The 20463-nt window shown below is 51.4% G+C and overlaps 1 protein-coding gene across 7 annotated transcripts in view; it reads right to left on the reverse strand.

The window, feature by feature from the left end:
- Nucleotides 1-20463, reverse strand: part of NSD2 (nuclear receptor binding SET domain protein 2) — a 56448-nt gene that overhangs the window by 26460 nt on the left and 9525 nt on the right. For all 7 annotated transcript variants that reach the window (XR_008617945.1, XM_007114127.4, XM_028492439.2 and 4 more), the window contains exons 4-8: nucleotides 15016-15182; nucleotides 14036-14518; nucleotides 4917-5061; nucleotides 2491-2609; nucleotides 175-256 (exon numbers count right to left, since the gene is read on the reverse strand). Coding sequence is in view for 6 of the 7 variants with exons in the window: in XM_007114127.4 (XP_007114189.1) it covers nucleotides 175-256; nucleotides 2491-2609; nucleotides 4917-5061; nucleotides 14036-14518; nucleotides 15016-15182 (996 nt within the window). In the remaining variant the exon portion in view is untranslated. The remainder of the gene's footprint in view (nucleotides 1-174; nucleotides 257-2490; nucleotides 2610-4916; nucleotides 5062-14035; nucleotides 14519-15015; nucleotides 15183-20463) is intronic.

Raw genomic sequence — 20463 nt, forward strand, 5'->3', positions numbered from 1 at the left:
TAACTGCGTGAGAACCTCCTCCCCACCTCACCCTCTAGGTTCCAGCTTCCTGCTCACCCGCTCATCCCTGGCTCCACCTCCCCGCCCCCAGGGGGGCTCCCCGAGGACAGGACCAGGCCGGCCGGCCGCCCACCGCCAGCCCAGGGGACCTGGAAGGAGCGCTGACCACATTACCTGCCTGGCTCTTGAGCGAGGAGGCTGCCTCGATGGCCTTGCAAGAGGCTGTGCGGGATGTTTTGTCTGTGAACGTCTCTCTCTGTTATAAAAAGGGCGGGGGGGGGTGCGGAGGGAGGAAAGAAGGAAGGGAGAACAAAGAAAAAGAAAAAGGAAAGAAAGGGGCAAAGTCTCCAATGTGAACTAACACAGGCTGCTGAAAAGCCGTGTGACAGAAACGTCCTCCTGCGGAAGCGTGCTCTGCAGGACACCCTGCAGACACCCTCTGACACCCTCTCCGTGACTGGGCCGACTCTCCCCTGCCCCCCCCACCCCACTCCGACAACTGCTGGGCGGGAGGGGCAGGGGCCAGGCCAAACCTGACCTGACCAGTCACTCAGAACCTCAAACGAGACTCCTCGATATGCTGCCAACCGTCCTCTGGGCTCAGAGTGCAGTGAACTGGAGGGAGTGCCACTTCTACCCTAGGGGAGCCCAGTCCATGAAAAGCGCGCCTGGTTAACTCCAGCCCGCCAGGCGGGCCATTTCCAATCCTGAGATAAGCCCCAGACAAAGCTCACCAACAAAGATCATCCGAAAGCACATTTCACAACAGAAAAGTAGCACACACACAAAAATATCACGAACGTTGGTCTAGCGCTCAGAATTCAAAGAATGTAGTCTGGACAGCACTGGGGCACCACTGCCTCACAGCCACCCTGCCGCCCAGGAGGCCGAGTTTGCCCTGGACTCCAGCAGGGATGGTCACAAGACCGGGGACAAAGTAACAGGTGCCCAGCACTGGGAATGCTACCTGGCCCATCCCAGTGCTCAAAGCATATTAGGAATTATACCCGACATGGCTTATAAACTTAGGTTTATAAAAACCAAACCAAACACTACTCTCTTTAAAAATCATCTGCTATTTCCTGAGCTACTAGGTAGTAAAACTTCTGTCTAGCTACTTAATGTGAATTTTGATACTTCAAATGTCCAGGGTCACACACATTTTTTTTTTTTTTAGGTAAATCCTTTACACAAATATTTCAAAGCAGCCAGTGTCAGCATGACTGTCAGTAAAGGACCACTTCAACAGCAGGTGGCCAGAGGAAAAACTGAATATGTGCTCCCAGGCAACTGCATACGTCAGTGTTACCTAGCTCGTTGCTGGATACCTGACAGGTGCCCCGGGAGAATGCTCTCCTGTCCATGAAAATGGGGCAGGGCCTGCCTGCTCTCCTGAACTGCAAATATACCTTTAAAGAAATAAGACAGATGATGTGATGGCCACATATTTATGCTTGAGCAATATGTGAGATTTATTTTCCATTCTTTGAAATAAAACAATAAAAAGAACAACTTCTCAATTTAGATCAGTAAAAGATAGTTCGGGGAATTCCCTGGCTGTCGAGTAGTCAGGACTCCACACTTTCACTGCCAACGGCCCGGGGTTCGATCCCTGGTTGGGGAAACTAGGATCCCACAAGCCACATGGTGCAGCCCAAAAAAAAAAAAAAAAAAAAAAAGGGAAGAGCTTGAAGTTATAATCAAATCATAAATCAGAGTACAGCTACACTGCCAGAACTACTATTAAATAAACATAAACTCAAACGTAAGGTACAAAGTCTAACCTCTCAGTTCATGAAGAGGTTAACCGGGCGTCCAAATCGCAGAGCGCACTGGCAGAGCCCACGTTCTCTACACGCAGGAGCATGCACGCCAGACACAACAATACAGGTCCTCTGAATGTCTGACCCTTGGTCAGTTTCATGCTCCTCCAGGTACCAGGCAAGCTCTGCCCCTTGACACTGGCTGGCACCGGCTAGAGCTGTGAGGTCCTGTGGCTGCCTTTACAAAAGCTGGGCCTTTACATCAATACTTTTTTGTTGTATCAAACAGGCCTACATAGCCTGCTTAGTATTCACATTAAGTAAATAATAATATGAATTACTAATAAATGGAATGAGCTCATAAAACCTATTTCAATGCCTTTAATGGATTTTTAAACTTCTTATGAAGAATAACATATAGTGGATTTTGATGCTCTCCTGTCAACTCATTATTTACACACTGAATAATAATATGCCCTACGTTTAAGAGTAATTTTAAGTATACAATTTTGTCGAATCTAAACATCAAGAATTATTCAGTGTTGGGATGTGTTAAATTCCCTGGCAGATAAAAACTAGCTCTCCTCAGTGGCCTTCTCAAAGAAGCTCCAAGGGGAAAGCCAGCCCCGGCCTCCAGCTGACGCCTGCAGAGGACGCCTCCCCGCATCCCGCCTGCGGCCCGGGGGAACTGGTTCCTGCAGCTAGGCCCACCCAGGACGTTAATTACCTTCCGAAGACTGTGCCTGTCGGTCCTGAGTCTCTTCCTGGGAACGTCCTCAACTTCAGCATCTTCTATAGGGTCCTGTGTCCTCTTCGTGTGGTTTCTTTTTTTCCCATTTAAGTTACCTTGGAATGGGGATGGGGGAAACGTACATGAAAAACCCTCTACAAGCTGTCCTCTAGAGCACTGAGCAGCTGCCAGCGCCTTCAGCGTGTAGATCCAGCAGTGATGGGCCTCCTGAAACCCTGTTCATTTCCAGGGCCTAAGTACCACAGGTCAAATCTCTCTGTACTTTCCAAATGGCAAGTAGAAAATCCTTATCTCATCTAGGGATTATTATATTGGTATCTGTTACATTTACATTTACTATAGCATTAAATCTAAATATAACCCCGTATTTTTACAAAATCCTTAAAGAAGCATCGTAAGTGAAACAATCCATGTGCATCTGCAAACTAAGCGCCTTCCATATGTTTGCTTAACTGTACCACGTTAGGTGTCCTCAGGGAGACCACCTAATCTGAGACTTAAGGTGTCCGAACAGTACTGACAGAAAAACAAGACGTAAAGTAAGAATGCAGATTCTAGAGAGAGAACTAATTTGAACACGCCAAGGTTTACTTAATACAAATCCAGTGTCTCCATTTGCAGGACTGCTTTACAGAGGTTCAGGGTTTGCTCCTGGACTGTTCACCAAACATCTCCTGGGAGGGCAGTGTTGTCCTCAAACCCTACGGAGGGGGGCTGAGCACACCGGCCAGGAGGCTCAGGTCTCTGCATCCAGCAGCCCTGGGCTGACACGGGCCCGGGGCTCCGCCTCAGGTCCAGGCCCAACATTGCAAGAGAAGAGCAGAACCGGAGTGCTGGCCTCACCAGCTGCCGGTACCAGACTGGCATAAGCCGGCCTGAGAGTTGGCCTTCACTAAGCTCTGGGCCGGCCTCAAAGGAACACCAGGAGAGGCCTGTGGAGCGGTGGCTGTGGATCCACGGACCTGCCAGCACCTCCTCGGCATATGTGCACTAGGTACAGCCCCCAGGGGAGGTGACGTTGCAGTCCTTTGCCCTCTACGTAAGGACCGCCCCCTGTGCCAGGATGAGGCAGTGGTCATTTGTTACAGAGATGAGCAAAATGGGCATCTGTCTGAATTCCTAACACCGAAAGGATGGGACAGCTGACACCATGGCCTGACCCATCATCTTGGGGTCCCTGAGAGGGAGGGCTCGAGGCCTGCAGAGCAAACACACACCTGACACACACTGGGGGCAGGGACCACCCATGCTCCTGTCTGCCAAGTACTCGGGACAGTGACAAAGCGGGACACACGGTCAAGTCACGCTCACTCTTCAAGGGTAACTTGAATCTGGCTTCAGTAAAACCTGACTATTCTTAAATCAGCAGTCACTGAAAAGGGACACTTTTCTAGATTTAGCGTACTGATGAAGAGTCTGGTAAACTTTTGCCTTTTAAAGAAAATACACAAATCCTAAACATCCTCCCTATTCTAAATTGTAGTAGTCGCAACAAATCCTGAACACCTTGAATGAAATTCACTATTGATATCATTAGATGGTTGCTGTGGAGTTCTAGAAAGCCCTAAAATCAAGATGGGAACACGTGTGAACAGAACAGGAAGGCAACACGGAGGTGGGCCACCTCGGTGCTGACCGAGCTCATGCCCACGAAGCACCCTGTCAGGCGAGTCTGGAGGCCTCTCCACAACTCTTCGGTGACGAGCCTTGAGAGATGCAGAATTCTTTTGTATACCCAAACTGATACCCAAACACGTCACACTTATCTTCCCATTACAGGTGTCAGTTTCCCACAGGCACAGAGGACACACCCAACCGTGGTGACCTGTCTTCCCCCAAGCTCACAGCATTAAGCCTCCCTTCTCTTACCATAGCCCAGGGCAAAGGGGCACTTTTTGTTTTCTCACCCTGAAGGCCTAAGAAGAACCAGAGGCTACCCATTCAACGTCAGTCCACGGTCACCCTCCTCACCCTGCAAGCTCTCAGGCCAACAGGCCACGAACGGCCAGCCCCAGGGCCAGAGCCCCTGCCCTCGGTGGGAAGCCCCCCACGAGGTGCAGGCGCAGCCCCGGCCGGGACGGCAGCCTCGCTGCAGGACAAAAGCCTGAGGTCTGACCCCGGCCTGTCACGTGAGCCTCTGGCCCTGGAGGCCGCCTGGACTCCCGTGCCTCCCTTCTGCTCCCTCACCGCACCTCCCCCGCTGGTTGCAGGGGCAGGAGAGCGAGGGGCCCGCAGGGCCACAGAGGACTCCACGGAACAGCTCTGGCGACAACGAGCAAGGAGGCCAGGCAGCAGAGGTTGCTTTACTGTGACCGCCGCACTCGGGTCAGAGCCGGAGCGCAGGCCGCCACACAACACACACCACGGCTACGCAGAGGACACGAGCGCAGAGCTACGGTTACCAGAGTCTTCTTCAGACGGGGACGGGGCCACGAGGGCAAACTTGGTGTGATAGCGTGCTTTCTGCTTCTCATTGAGCATATTCCACTGGGATCCAAGCAGCTCTTCAATCTCCTCGGCGGAGGCGTCCGGGTGCTCGGCGACAACCTGCGGACACAGGAAAGGTGCGATAGGAAGGCTGGACGCCCGAACTCACACAAGGCGGCGCACGGCCCCTGGCTACTCAGCACGTGGCGCTCTCACTCCCACGTCATGAAACTACATCCCATAAAGGCTTCAAAGAAAAAGTAGTGTTTAAGTGATGTTGTAACTCATTGAAAACAGCACTGGTGGAAACAAATCCAGCTGTATTTGTGTAAATGCAGGAAATGATAAGCGGTAAGAGAAAAAGCACACTTTTCCAAATTCACTAAACTGCTGGGAACTTGCAATTTCCTAGGCACCCTGAGAAAGCAGCAGGAGGAAACACAGCCTCGGGGTACAGGGGCGAGCCCCTGACTGCTTTCCACACTGGTCGTAGCACCAACCCTCCTCCTTTCAGGTCCGCGCTCAGCGGGGTGTAGACGTGGCCGAGGAGCCCTGCCCCGCTGCGCCCTGAGACAGCCACTCCTTACAGCCAGGACGCAGAGCTCCCCGGCCCTGCAGCACACGGGAAAGGCAGATCCTGAGGCCCCACTCCGGGGACGCACCTCTTCACAAGGTCTCCAGAAGAGCCCCGTCACTGGGTTGTGAGGAGTGGGTCCGGGCCGTGCACTGTGATAATCAGGGCCGTCGTGGGGGGGTGGGGAAGGGCGTAAAACTGTGGTGCTCAGGTCCCTGCCAAGGCTGCTCCAACCCAGCGGGCCCGGTTCTGCTATTTTAAAGGTTTCCCATGGGTTTCTAATGTGCCCCGACTTTGAGGACCACCAGTAGCAGGGTGCGAGGTCCATAAACCACAGCCACAGAGCAGATCTGACCCACCTTCCTGTTTTCGTACGGCCTATGAACTAAGAATTGACTTTACATTTTTAAGTGTTGAAAAAAATCAGGGAATCCCCTGATGGTCCTATGGTTAGGACTCAGCGCTTTCACTGCTGAGGGCGTGGGTTCAATCCCTGGTCAGGGAACTAAGATCTCGCAAGCCACACGGCATGGCAAAAAAAAAAAAAAAAAAAAAAGAGGAAAAATATTTCATAGCACATAGTAATCAGAGGAAATTCGAGCATCAGTGTCCACAGTACAATTTTCTCTGAACTCGGCCGCCGGCATGAACTCCGAAGTCCTCCGTGGCTGTTTTCAACGCGCGACAGCAGAGCTGAGGAAGCGCAACAGAGACCCCTGTGCCCCAGGCCCCTCCAAGAACGCTCTGCCGACTGAGTCAGAGCGCTGGCTACTGGCTTGGGAGCCAGACCCCAGATTCCATGCGGCTCATCCGCCACCGCTTTTTAAATTTCATTTATTTATTGTTTCTTTTGCGGTACGCGGGCCTCTCGCCGTTGTGGCCTCTCCCGCTGAGGAGCACAGGCCCCGGACGCGCAGGCTCAGCGGCCACGGCTCACGGGCCCAGCCGCTCCGCGGCACGAGCCCGCGTCCCCTGCATCGGCAGGCAGACTCTCAACCACTGCGCCACCAGGGAAGCCCACACCACAGCTTTGAGAAGTAACTTGGGTAAGGGAAGGTGTGTCTCCACTGCACTCTGTGATGGACTTACCGTGACACTTCATCAGTGGGTTCCTGTCACCACCTGGACCTGCTACTTGCCCAGCCAACAGAGCAACCTCTGCCCCCAAACGCAAGCCCCAATCCACAATTCCGCCCCACAGATGGCCTTGTACAGCCTCCAGGGCCCCCGCGCCTCACCACGTCCACCTTGGCCCTGCCAGACACCAGCACCCCACCAACTCTGCACGTCCGGGGGCTCCTCGGCGTCCGTGTTCCCATCCTGCGCCTGCCTGGGTGTCTCCAGCCCCACACACGCCTGCTCCCTCCTCTCAACTTGGGGCACCCTCCCCTCCCGCCCAGCCTGCCTGCCACCCCACCCGCGGCCCCCAACTCTTCAAGCATCAAGGATCTGAGACCCTCGTGGCAAAGGCTTCCGTGCAGAGCTGCAGATCCAAGACTCCTGCAGCACAGCACATGTGTCTGTGGGGCTGTCACCCAGCCCAGGCCACAGCATCCCCGATCAGAATGAAGGGTAATGTACGTGCTCGCAGCTGCTTCCCCAAACAGGACTCCGAAGCCCCAGAGGTCACCCTTCCCCTCGCACCTAAGCCCGTGCCAGGCTGGCCAGCTCCGCTCCTGCACGTCCTGTGCCCCCCGACCCTTCCTGGCTCTCCATCCTGTCGGCTCACTGCTGACGCTCCATCCCAGAGGGCCTCCTTCCTGCAGCCAGAGGGCCCCCGGCCCAGGCCGCCGGGGGTGGGACTCCTGCCACTCCCGTCAGCCCGCACCCATGTGCCTGAGCCACACGCCGCACGGCCCCCCACAGGCTGGGCGCACAGCAGGCTGGACCCCCTGACTGCACGGGCCCGCGCTCCCGGAGACCTCCCCCTCCGCAGGCCGCCTGCAGGTGTCCTTTCAGCTCTCAGCCCGGCGCTGCCCGCTCGCAGCCATGCAAGCAGCGCTCCGCCAGGACAGGAGATGCGCCGGCCACAGCCGCCGCCAGCCCGCGGTGCCCGCCTCCTGGGAGCGCCCAGGCGTTTTCACCCTCCCCTCTGCTGGGCCCACGAGGGCCACGACCGCTCACCCCCAATGCACAGGTCTCACGAGGACGCCACGCAGCACAACCGCTGCAGGCTCTGCATGCGGGCACAGTCAGGGCCGGGTCCCGGTCTGCTTCCCGCCTGTGTCACTTCACTGTGGAGGGGTGGCTTCACCTCCTCGCGCTCAGCCAGGAGACAGGGCTCGCTGTGCTGTCACGAGAACCGAACGGTTCCTCACGACAGCGTACTGGCAAGGTCTCCGACACGTGGAGCGCTCCACTGCGGCCACCGCTGTGTTTCTGATAAACCGTTTCAGACACACGACAGTACGGACAAAGCAGCAGGCACTACGGCTGGCGCGGGGAGAGGCGCCTGGCAGCCCCGAGCCCAGGCCCGGCGCCCCGCAGGGGAGGAGGGGGTCGGAGGAAGCAGGCCCTCCGTGGAGCGAGGCAGTGCGACGCCCACACGCGGCTGTCCTGATGGAACACTTCTGCAGGCAGGTGTCCAAGCACAGCCTGGTCAAGAGCAAGAGCCACTCCCGGAAGATGCCTCAGGAAGAGCTCAACCACACGCCGACAGGCTCGGTGGACCGAAAGGCTGCTCACAGCTCACCCGGAACGTGAACACCAACTGCGACGGCGCATCCGCTTCGACGAGCCCTGGACCCTGCCAGGCAGCATCACTAGCCCCACGGCCAAGCTCATCGCCAGCGGGAGCCGCGGGGCAGCAGCCGGAGGACCCGTCCCACCGTGCCCGCGCCGCTGCTCTTCCTTGGCTCCCTCTCAGCCTCCTCTGCCCACACAGGCCCCTGGCCTCTCTTGTCCCTCAGACCTTCTCCTGACCATTGCTGAACAGGGGGAGGGGGGCTGTTCCTTTGTGAGGGTCTCGGTCCCTGGAGCCAGCAGGCCCTGGCCCCTCTGTGACAATGCTGTTTGGGGACCCAAGAGCTGCCCCTCCTGTTCAGTCCATCTACCCTTCCAACCTCTGACTCCCCTGCCTGATCCTGGGCCTCCCCTGACCTTGGAGGTCGGCTGGCTGCCTCAGGCCTCCCCGCTCCGGCAGCACTCAGCCCCTCCGCGGGGAGGGGAGACTTGCAGGGACCACCCTCCAGCTGCCTCTGGGCCTGGGAACAGCTAAGCAGGGTGGAGCCCCTCCCTCCTCCTCAGCCACTGAAATGGGCAACAAAGGCTGGATTTGGGGTTTGTGTCCCCCTCACCGAGTCCCTTTGTAATGTTCATTAAAGCCTTTCCACTCCTTGGGAAAAAAAAATATGCAAAACCAAATACCCACAAACCCACACAGCTAAACTGTCACCAGCACAACCTGGGACTCCGTGGGCTCCTCAGAGGTTGCTCTCCCTACCCCCGGCCTCACACGTCTTCTGAGAGCCTCCCGCGAGCCTTGCCTCCTAGTCCTCAGGCCTCCCTCCTGCTGTCCGGCAGAGCCACTGGACGGTGCAGACATGGCCACATAAGACTTCCAAGTCTAGAGCGTAGAAGGCCTCCACCCTGCCCCCTGGGACCACCTGCTGGGGGCACGACTGGCCTCCGAGTGGAGTGCGGCACCTTGCAGGAAGGTCCTCTGGCCCACTCCGGCCTTCAGATGAGGCTGCAGCCCCAGCTGACACCCTAACTGCGACCTCATGAGAGACCCTGAGGCAGCACCACCCAGCTGAGCTGCTCCCAAACTCCCGACCCAGAGACACCAAGACAAGCAATGTGTGTTGTTGTCTTAAGGCACTAAGCTCTGCGGTGACTTGTTACACGGCAATAGACGCCTAATACAAACGTTCATGCAGAGCTGAGACCTAAAACAGTGGTGCAACTCTAATGAAGCTGTAAAAATCAGGGTCAGAGAAAGTGGGAAGAGGCTTCAGAAATCGGAAACTGAGGCGAAAAACATCTGCTGATAAAAGTGCTACCAACACTGGTGCCTTAGTAAAAACTCTCTCCCTCGCGGGAGGCCTCACCCAGCCGCTCTCACCTCCTCCCGTGCAAACCACACGTGGGCCTCGGACCCGGCCCCCGGCCCCCGCCTCCCCCCCCACCCCACGACCCCGCCGGCCCCTGGAGCGGGCTCAGGAGCAGAGAGGGAACCGCGTCCAAGCTGAGCTGCTGGGCGGAGACGGACGGGTGGAGCGCGCGTTAACAAAGGGCTCAACCGGTTTCAGGAAGCGTGATACTTGTCTTCATTTGCAAGAAGAAAGCTGGAAATGTGCAGCAAAAAAAGTCAGCAAGTGGCAACCAAATGTCCTTGACAGTCACAGCCTTCTATCTAGTGACCCCAGAAAAGGAGTCTCCATCCACTCTGTCCCTCAAGGGCTGGCCACTGATTGACCAATTAACAACCAAACAAAAACCATCCTTGGGTACACCACCACTCTCCAAAAAGAAAGAAACCCCTAGAAAGACCCAGATTATTCTACAGGATGGAATCAGGGAGCAGCTTCCCCCCACGACCCCGCCGGCCCCTGGAGCGGGCTCAGGAGCAGAGAGGGAACCGCGTCCAAGCTGAGCTGCTGGGCGGAGACGGACGGGTGGAGCGCGCGTTAACAAAGGGCTCAACCGGTTTCAGGAAGCGTGATACTTGTCTTCATTTGCAAGAAGAAAGCTGGAAATGTGCAGCAAAAAAAGTCAGCAAGTGGCAACCAAATGTCCTTGACAGTCACAGCCTTCTATCTAGTGACCCCAGAAAAGGAGTCTCCATCCACTCTGTCCCTCAAGGGCTGGCCACTGATTGACCAATTAACAACCAAACAAAAACCATCCTTGGGTACACCACCACTCTCCAAAAAGAAAGAAACCCCTAGAAAGACCCAGATTATTCTACAGGATGGAATCAGGGAGCAGCTTCCTCAGTTCAAGTCTAGAATTACTCATTACAGAACCTGCACAAACACACTTGTTAATAACAGGTAAAGACGACCCTAGTAGCCATCACTTTTCTGACAACATGGAATTATCAAAGCCCACCAGCACCCAAACCCAGCTAGGAGGGGAAGGGCTCATGGGGCTCACCCCCCACAAACACCAGGGACAGGCAGCAGAACTGAGCTGTAACTGTGCACCTTCAGTTTGCTGCTGGCACTGAGCACGATGCCCACGGCAAAGCTGTGCAGAACGGGCTCTGGAGGGGTGCTCAGAGGCAGAGGGGCTGTGCTGTGAGCTGCAGGGGGTCTGGGTGCACAGCACAGCCCCACGCTGCCGCCTCTGGTGTACAGCTCATCAGCAATCTCCGCAGCGATAAACTTCTGTTTGTTCTTGGTACGTATCGCAGGGCTGGAAGGGTTGATGGAGAGCAAGTTGGTTCCGCGAAAGTAAAAAGGGTGGTCTTTGGAAAGTGGTCTGAATTCTCTTTCACACTTTCAAACGAGTGGAGATTCCATGGAGATACGTATGGACTAGGAAGAGGCCGGAGTGCGGCTGGCTGGCAGTGCTGAGCTGTCACAGCCATGCCCTGCTCCCAGCGTCTGAGAGCAGGGGCTCCTCCCCAGGCGTGATGGGGGTCCAGCTTCAAACACGGGCGTTGCACAGCCTAAGCTTACAGCTCGCACCTCACCCACAGCAGGCCCGGTGCGGTAAGTGCACGCTGCTCTGTGCTCCGGCTGGTTCACGCCCACAGTTCCCCACCAGGTGTCAGCACCTGGACAGAGGCACGGACCTGGAGCTACACCCGGACTCTGCATGGATGCAGGTAGGGAGGTAGGCAAAACAAAACAGTTGGCATGTTGCATTTTTTCACACTTTCGGTGATGGGATCTGCACATCCTTCAGCAACTTACTCTCCTCCTGGACGTGCAGTAAGTCGAGAGTTACGCGGCAGGACATGCCACCATCTGTCATTCCTTCCACAGCGTCTTACAGTTCTGAACACTGTGCTGCCTCCTTGGGCGCGAGGGCAAAACTCCTCAAGGGTAAATACCTTGCGGTGAAATTACAAGACAAAAAGGATGTGCGTCTTCAATTTCACTAGATATTGCCAAATTTCTCTTGAAACTAGGTGTAAGGAATGATCCTCTGCCAGCCCTGCATGGGGATTCCCACCGCGGCTTCACCTCCTTGACCACAGAGGCGCTGGGCCTGTGTCCACTCGCCTCACTGTGACTGTGACACATGGTTCCCTGCTGTTCCCAGGCTCAGCAGCCTCTCTTTGTGAACTCACTGGCCATCCAGGCTCTTGTGTAAACTGTCCTCCTCAAAGCCTTTCCATTCTGTCCTTCAGGGTCGCTTAAGCTCTGCACACATAGCTTACATCTCATTTTAACGCAGCTCCTTTATGATCAGTCTGCCTTAAGAAACCCTCCCCCGCAAAGAGACAAAGCTCCTCTCCCGTGGCGGCAGAGTTCTGACCTCAGCAGTGTGGTCCCAGGACCTGCCCTGAGCAGCCAGCCCACTCAGCTGGCCAGCCGTCCTTTCCCAGCTGCCTCCACACGCTTGCGAGTCTGCTTCTGGGTGCTGCTCTGCACAGCTTTCAGTAACAGAACTTCCTCTGTGTAGGGCAAGTCCTCCGGCTGAGATTCTCTTCAAACGTGGCTACGCTAGCATCTACTTAAAAAGGCAAAGAAATTCCTGTTGGGAGTTCTCCCAGGATGGTACTGGATTTACAGTTTAACAGAGGAGAGATGACAACTTCAACTTCAGAATACTGTTCTGCTGAACACTGTGCTGCCTCCTATTTATCTCTGTTTAGGTCTGCTAAAATATCAGCCATTTTTCTCCAAAGTTATACATATTTTGTCATATTTATCCCTTGGTACCTTATTTTGTTACTATCACAGACACTACATTTTTGGCGTTCCACTTCCTCTCTGTGTGTTGCTCTCATCTCTCCCGGTGCTGGGAACTCTTCCTGAGTCTCAAGGTTTCCTGTACACTCACTCCCCTTGAGCCTCCACATGGACCGCCTCCTTTACAGTCAGACCTCTCTATTTTTTTCTCCTCTTACTGGACTGCCAGTACTTTCACTACAACATTTAATGTCAGTGGTGACAGAAGGGTATCCTGCCTTGTTCATGATTAGACAGAGAATGCTTCTACAGTTCCTTCAATACGTGTGATGCTTAAAGTTTCTGATAATCACCCTTCAGCAGATTAAAGGAAGTTCCCTTTTAATCCTGGCTTACTTGGTATCAAAAAGCAATGACTTGGGACTTCCCTGGTGGCGCACTGGTTAAGAATCCGCCTGCCAATGCAGGGGACACGGGTTCGAGCCCTGGTCTGGGAAGATCCCACGTGCCACGGAGCAACTAAGCCTGTGCGCCACAACTACTGAGCCCGCGCTCTAGAGCCTGTGCTCTGCAACAGGAGAAGCCACCACGAGCGTGCACCGCAACAAAGGGTAGCCCCCACTCGCCACAACTAGAGAAAGCCTGCGCGCTGCAACCAAGACCCAATGCAGCCAAAAATAAATAAATTAAAACAAACAAACAATGACTTCTGGGGAATGCCCTGGTGGTCCAGTGGTTAGGACTCTGCACGCTCACTGCCAACGGCCCAGGTTCAATCCCTGGCTGCGGAACGAAGATCCCACAAGTTGCGTGGCGTGGCAAAAAAAGCAATGACTTTTATCAAATGCCTTTTCTCCACCTACTGAGATGATCATTTAATGTGTGACAGCAAATCACAATAACAGATTTTCTAACGTTACACCTGCCCTACATTCCTGAGAAATGTCCCACCAACCCACTCACTTCAAGTAACAGTGAAGAACCAAAGATGGCGGCCTAATCCCTTTAGTTCTTTACAATGGAATCAAGCTCGGACCATGTCCAAAGAGACGGTTTATTCTATAAAAATGATTAAGAACACTAGTCAAATGTTTTAGTCATTGACATAGTACTGCCCTTCAAACACCATGGGGCCAGGGGCTGCGTTAGGTTCTGTAACCACCTCCTGGAGAAGACGCTAGCCCAGGACCAGATGTTCAGGACAAGGCCGAGCTCCTAGCAAAGAGCAGCCCACCTCCCGTTGTCCCTGTGGGAATATTTTAGTAACCCGGAGTACAAAGGCAAATATCTTTGCTCCCAAGAGTTAAAACGGCCGTTCCCAGACTTCCCTGGTGGCGCAGTGGTTGAGAGTCCGCCTGCCGATGCAGGGGACGCGGGTTCGTGCCCCGGTCCGGGAGGATCCCACATGCCACGGAGCGGCTGGGCCCGTGAGCCATGGCCGCTAAGCCTGCGCGTCTGGAGCCTGTGCTCCGCAGCGGGAGAGACCACGGCAGTGAGAGGCCCGCGTACCACACACACAAAAAAAACCCAAAAAACAAAACAGCCGTTCCCTAACAACACTTACTTATTAGATCTAAAATCTACAGAAGGCTTGCTACAGACTGTGTTGAAAATGCTGAGAAACAGGTGATTCTGCACTGCAAGGGATGTCCCTCAAATGCAGAAACTCCCCAGAATGAAAACACAACAACTTAGAAGCCATCACAACACCGACCTCGTCCCTGTGCTTTTGACAGAAGACCAGAAACTGGGATGCCGCATCGCCCTTCCTGCTTCTCGGAGTGGAGGCCACGGCCTTCTTCCTCCCTGGAGGAGACCCCACTCCTCGCCTGGGTTCGGCCTCTGCCGTCTTTTGAGGAGTGTTCTTTCCTGTGCCCGGGTCACTGTCTTGGTTCTCAGCAGAGCAGGACAGCTGGGCTCTCCGTCTCCTCTTGACGGGAACGCCCTCTTCCCTCGTGGACTTGGGGCTGTCAGCAGCTTCTTCCCTGACTCCTGAGGACCCTACAATTTCTCCCAGAGACTCCACAGCAACGCCTGCCTCCTTGGCCACGTGGGGGTTGAGATGGAGCTGGTCCCCCACATAAAGGAAGGTGAACTTGGCTTTCCTCTCCTCTACTGACATGCTTGCAGCTGCTTCTGCCTGAACGATGCCCATTGCCCACTGGGCCCTCAATTTCCCTGAAATAGGTTTCAACAGCTGAAAAGAGAACATAAGACATTGTAAGTTTCATTATATAAACATAAATGTTAACCCACTTTAAAGAAGAATACTTTTAGAATTTCAGATAAATATAGAAATCAAAAACCACAAAAACCCATTAACTCGAAGGTTTTTGACAGAGTTCAGACCAGTAAAACTCTACTGTTTCTTTAAACTAGAAATCAATTCCAATTACATTTAACTAACACTCATATATAATATTATATACATGTTTATATATAGACATATATAAAGGAAAACAAACATTATAAAACAAATGATCTCTGGGAGTCATCAAAGGAGTAAAAAGGATAACCTGTCTCTAAAGAAAACTGCCATACTGTAAAACACAGCACACTTGGCAAAAGTAAACAATGACAGACATAAGAAGCCGTTACAACATTTCAACCAACCACAAGTTCAAAACAAGATAAATAATTAAGAATAAAAATAAAAGTTTTGGTCTAAAATTATACTTAAGGAACATCTATCACCTTAATTTTCTCAGCTTTCGTGGGTGCCTGCTTGGCACTTTCCTGGCATAATTTTTCAAACTGTCCTTCTCCTTCAAAAGCTACAAGGCTCTTCTCAAATATCCAAGCTCTTTCTGGGGCATCACCAAAGAACTGTACGTGATACTGGCGTGCACTCTTTTTCTGACCTAGTTTTTAAAATAAAATGTTAGAACTTGAAAGTTGGAATTTGGGATGAAATTAGGCAAATCTATTAATAATTACTGATATAAAGTTAGGAGCTGCTTTGAAGTTGTTTTATTGGGTGCTGTTGGACTCCGTTAACCTCAAAATAAATCCTGCTCTTTTTCTCCCCACCACACTCCACCCCAAAAGGGGAAACACATTTACGAGACTTAGATGAGGTTCAAAACCGACTGGGAGGGGGCTTCCCTGGTGGCACGGTGGTTGAGAGTCCACCTGCCGATGCAGGGGACACGGGTTCGTGCCCCGGTCCGGGAAGATCCCACATGCCACAGAGTGGCTGGGCCCGTGAGCCGTGGCCGCTGAGCCTGCGCGTCCAGAGCCTGTGCTCCGCAACGGGAGAGGCCACAACAGTGAGAGGCCCGCGTACCCCGCGTACCGCAAAAAAAAAAAAAAAAAAAAAAAAAAAAAAAACGACTGGGAAAGAATGCTGACCAGATTCACTCCTCATCCCCTCCCTGCCAAGAGCCACTGAAGAAGACCCCAAATAAATAAGAGAGAGGACAACAGGAAAAGGGGACCGGGCAGCAGTGAGGGGACACAGGCTACTGTTCACAGCCTGGGTTCAAATCCCAGCCCTCCCACATACCAGCCGGGTGGCCCTGGGCCGGCCACTCACTCACAGCGCCCAGAGGGGGAATAAGGGCATCGATGACCTCCCAGGGCAGCCATGAGGCCACAGAGTAACCCCTCATATGTGCACCGCTGTTACTCTTAGCAGGAAGAAGAAGCCACATCCTCAGTGCAGACAGAAGGAACCTGAGTGAGCAGAGTGTCTACCTGGTCCCCAAACCCAAAAGGAGGAGGGTCAGATTCGGCTGGGGTGGAGTGAGGTTGAAAACAGCTGGTTCAAAGGTCAGATCTCTGTGCCAAGTTGGGGAAGAAAGGCAGACCTCCATTGGGGAAATGCCAGTCCCTGTTCCCTCACACAGAGCACTGGCCACAAAATATCACAGGACACTCCCTAGAGAACCAGCGCACCAGAGGAAAAACCTCTCCACTGTGTCTTTTCTCCAAAAGTTGGAGATTCCCCCAACTAAGCGACCACCAGCCAGCCAGACCCTGTAAGATAAGCTAACAGTCTCCCTACACACGGGCTGCAGGCAGCTGAGTGCAGCCCTCTCAGACACAAGCACAGCACCAAGGTCTGCCCCCGCAGGACCCAGAGAAGCCTCTAACATGAATGATTCCAAAATACACAGAAATAAACAGTCTCTGCAGGACCACAGACACTATGCCAGGAAGAGATGACACCTGACAAAGAAGAACTCTAGTTTGCTATGAGAAGAGAACAAAGAAAAAGAAAGCGCTATGAGAAATTTTAAAACACAGTCATGAAAATAAAACTCAAGAAGAAAGCTTGGGGCTTCCCTGGTGGCGCAGTGGTTAAGAATCTGCCTGCCAATGCAGGGGACACGGGTTCAAGCCGTGGTCCAGGAAGATCCCACATGCCACAGAGTAACTAAGCCCATGCGCCACAGCTACTGAGCCTGCGCTCTAGAGCCCATGTGCCACAACTACTGAGCCCGTGTGCCACAACTACTGAAGCCCACGCGCTGCAACGAAGAGTAGCCCCCGCTTGCCCCAACTAGAGAAAGCTCACGCACAGCAACAAAGACCCAACACAGCCAAAAATTAATTAATTAATTAAGGGGAAAAAAGAAGAAAGCTTGGATGGAAAGTTAAGAATAAAATAAAATTCAAAAAAAAAAAAGTTAAGAAATCTCCCAGAAAGAATAAAAAGATTAAAATGAAAAAATCTACTCTCATAAGAAACCCACAGGATCAATCCAGGAGGTATGATACCCAAATAACTGGCCTTCTAGAGAGAGAAACAGAGAAACTCATCAGAGAATTAACAACACAAGAGCACGTCTCAGAACTAACCCCCCCCCACAAGTGCCTCATCCAATGGGTGACCCACATCTGGGCACATCTTTGTGACATTCAAGCTACTGGGGGAGGGGAAGAGAACAGCTTCCATGTTCATGAAATGAGAAACAGAATGGCAGGGTACTTCCAGAGCAACTCTGGATGCCAGAAGGAAATGGAGTAATACCTTCAAAATTCCGAGAAAAATTATTTTCAACATAAAATTCTACACCTAGCCAAATCATTAATCGAGTGTGAGGATAGCAAAGTAGCATCCTCCAAACCACAGGAACTCAAATTTATCAATACCCGCCATTTACACTTTCTTAGGATGCCAAAAATGTACTCCAACAAAAAAGGAAAACTGACCAAGGAAGAGCACAATGTGGCACCATGGAAAACAATGCATGTAACTTGGTAAAGCATCTTAAAGAAAGTCTAAGATTACTACTATGCAAAAGACAGAGTGCCAGTAATACAGAGTTAGGTAGGAGAAAGGGAGATTCTAGGAGAGAGCTCCAAGGGAAGAAAAGATGAGAGGAAAGAATTCTTCCACACTGAAAGAAAATCTTGGCAGCAAGGAAAAAGGTTAAAAAATGAGATCCAAGAAGCAGAAAAGGAAAATGGGAATCAAACATAGGTTTTCATTTTTTCCCCCAATCGGAAAAACTAACTACATAATAGGATGAGTTTTAAGGACAGAGAAATAAATACTTGAAAAAAATTAAAGCTGTATGGACAGCAAAGTATACAATTTCAAAAGAAAGGCAATAATTAACTCCAGGAAAAACAAAAGGTTGTATAAGAAAGAAAATGCAATTAAAGAACACAGCTCAGTTTTTCACTGAATGATACTTACATAGTCAAAATTATGTGAACAACTACATTTGATGTAATAAAAACAGTGAGTTAATTACATGGGGAGGATGAAAGGGAAAGAAACAGGAAATGATTGAAGAGATCAATCTTCATTTTCCATAACAGAAAGTCAACAGAAAACATCTAAATGATAAATCAAAAAACAGTTCAAACTGGAAGAAAATGTTTACAGTTAAAAATAATTACTTCTGGGCAGGGAAGGGGACTGACTATTTTTCACTATTTACCTCTCAGTACAATTTGACTTGTTTATAAGGGTGTATACTTCTTTGATTTTAAAACAGCTAAGATTCAAAAATATGTCAAGAGATTTGTGTCTGCTTCAATTATTTTAATACTTTGAAAGAACTTCCCTTGGTCATAAAAATGAATATATGTCATAGCATTTGCATAATGAAGAAAAATCTATTACAGTACATATGATGAAATAATATGAACGCACATCATTTTTTAAAATAAACAGTTAATGACACAGAAAAAATGCTCCTTACATGTCAGCTGGAAAAAAAAGCAGAGGAGAACATGATAGGCTGATCCTAAGTTTATAAAATTAATTAAATGTTTCTGAAGTTCTTTCCTGCCTGGAAATTTGGTAACAAATGTAACCCAACTTTCTTGTATTTTTAAGGTTTTTTTTTCTAATCCATATGAATTTTCTTTTGGTCCAAAATTGACAGGTGAATTACTCATTTTTACCACAGTAATTAACCAACTGTCCCAGCACCATTTATTAGTAAACCTTCCTTCCTGTGACTTCTGATGTTCATCAATCACGGTCAGTATGAAAACATTTATCATTGATGCCCCACCCACACTCCCTTCTAAGAGAACGTGGCCTCCACCAATAGCCCAGGAACCTAATTTTGTACTATGTTCTTTTCCTCCCACATTAGACGCAAGGTGGCCCCTGACCCCCTGGGCTAGACTGAGCTAGAGTCTCTGTCCAGATTCTGTGGGGCCTTTGAGTTGACAACAGCCATTCATGCATGCAGAATGGACCCCACAAAGAGATAAGGCTGCCTCAGCGCTGCAGATACAGAGAGGAGGAGAAGCCACAACAATGCAGAGGAGGCCAGGTGTCTACAGAAGCAAGGGACAAAATCACAAGGACAAAAGGCCACAGAATTCCACAGGAAACAAAGAACAAGGATCACCGCCTGAGTTTCCTGGTTCAGTCCCCGGGGGTCCAGAGCCCCCAAAACAGGTAAAGCAGAAACTGACAAAATTTCAAGTAGAAAAAGGCACATCCATTATCACAGTGGGAGATCTTAACACACCTCTCTTCGTAGCCGACAGAACAAGCAAACAGGAAAAAATCGTATTACAGTGTCTAATAACCCAGAACATGAGAAAGTCAGAGTACCTAAAATATTTTTAGAAAATGCTGGAATTTAGGGGAAAAAAAGCAATGAGGGTTCCTTTCCATAACACAGAAAAGGTGAAAACAAAAATCTCCACAACAGAAGATAATTTGTCTCGATACCCTGGTACCTAAAGAGAAGACTAGTAGGATCCAGGTGCACCAGGGAGATGGTGACGTTCCCAGCTGCAAAAGAATCCTGTCTTCTTCATAGTATAATACCCAAAACACACATTTATCTTGTTTCCAGCTTAAGGGGTAAGGCCTCAAAGCTGCTGGTTACTCCATCTAGATGCCCTGGGAGACGGTCACCAAGACAAGTTCTGCTGCTACAAATCACGAAAATGCTATTAGATTTTCAAAGGAAACCTGAACTCTCCAAAGAGCTGTGCTCTCTTCTGCATATAGATTATACTTCAATTTTTAAAGCTTAAGTGCATTACTACTGATCCAGATCCCAGTAATCCCAAGTATGATAAATAAAAAGAAGTACACATATGCAAAAAGACAAAAAGAAAATCGGGGGTGGGGATCAGGGGTAGGGTGAGGGAGTTCCATCTTACAGGGAAAAAAAAGTTCCTGCTTCCCAAGACCCCCTGCTCAGCCAGCCCCATGCCAGAAGCCGTCCCTCCGCCATAGCCCCATCCTTCCCCAGCAAGGACGCCTAACCCCTCAGGCACGCCCAGCACGGGGTGCTGCACAGGGAGCTGGGCTCAGCACTGACAGGAGACCCGCCTCACGCCCCGGTGTCCCTCTGTCTCCCGTGGCCTTGGACACAACCAGAGCCCAGACCCGAGCTTCCATACACCACTCTCTACTAAAAGGACCCAGGTTTCTTCTCAGAAACAGCTGGTTCCAGGACTGGGGCAAAGAAAGATCAAAATGAGCCCGGAGTGTATTTAGTTGGGCGACACGTAAGGAAGTGCTCCAAGACGGATGGAGACGTGTCAGAAGGACACGGCTGAAAGGGACTTCATGGGCTCCCACCGGCCAAATCTGGGAAGATTTGCGCATTAAAAAGAGTGAAGACTAATACATAAGTAATTTTTTAGGAGGGCGTTCACCTTCACAGAAAAACGCCAGCTCCTTAACCATGAAACGCATGGTAAAACTGA

This window comes from Physeter macrocephalus, chromosome 7, assembly GCF_002837175.3.
Source record: "Physeter macrocephalus isolate SW-GA chromosome 7, ASM283717v5, whole genome shotgun sequence".
Classification (NCBI taxonomy): Eukaryota; Metazoa; Chordata; class Mammalia; order Artiodactyla; family Physeteridae; genus Physeter; species Physeter macrocephalus.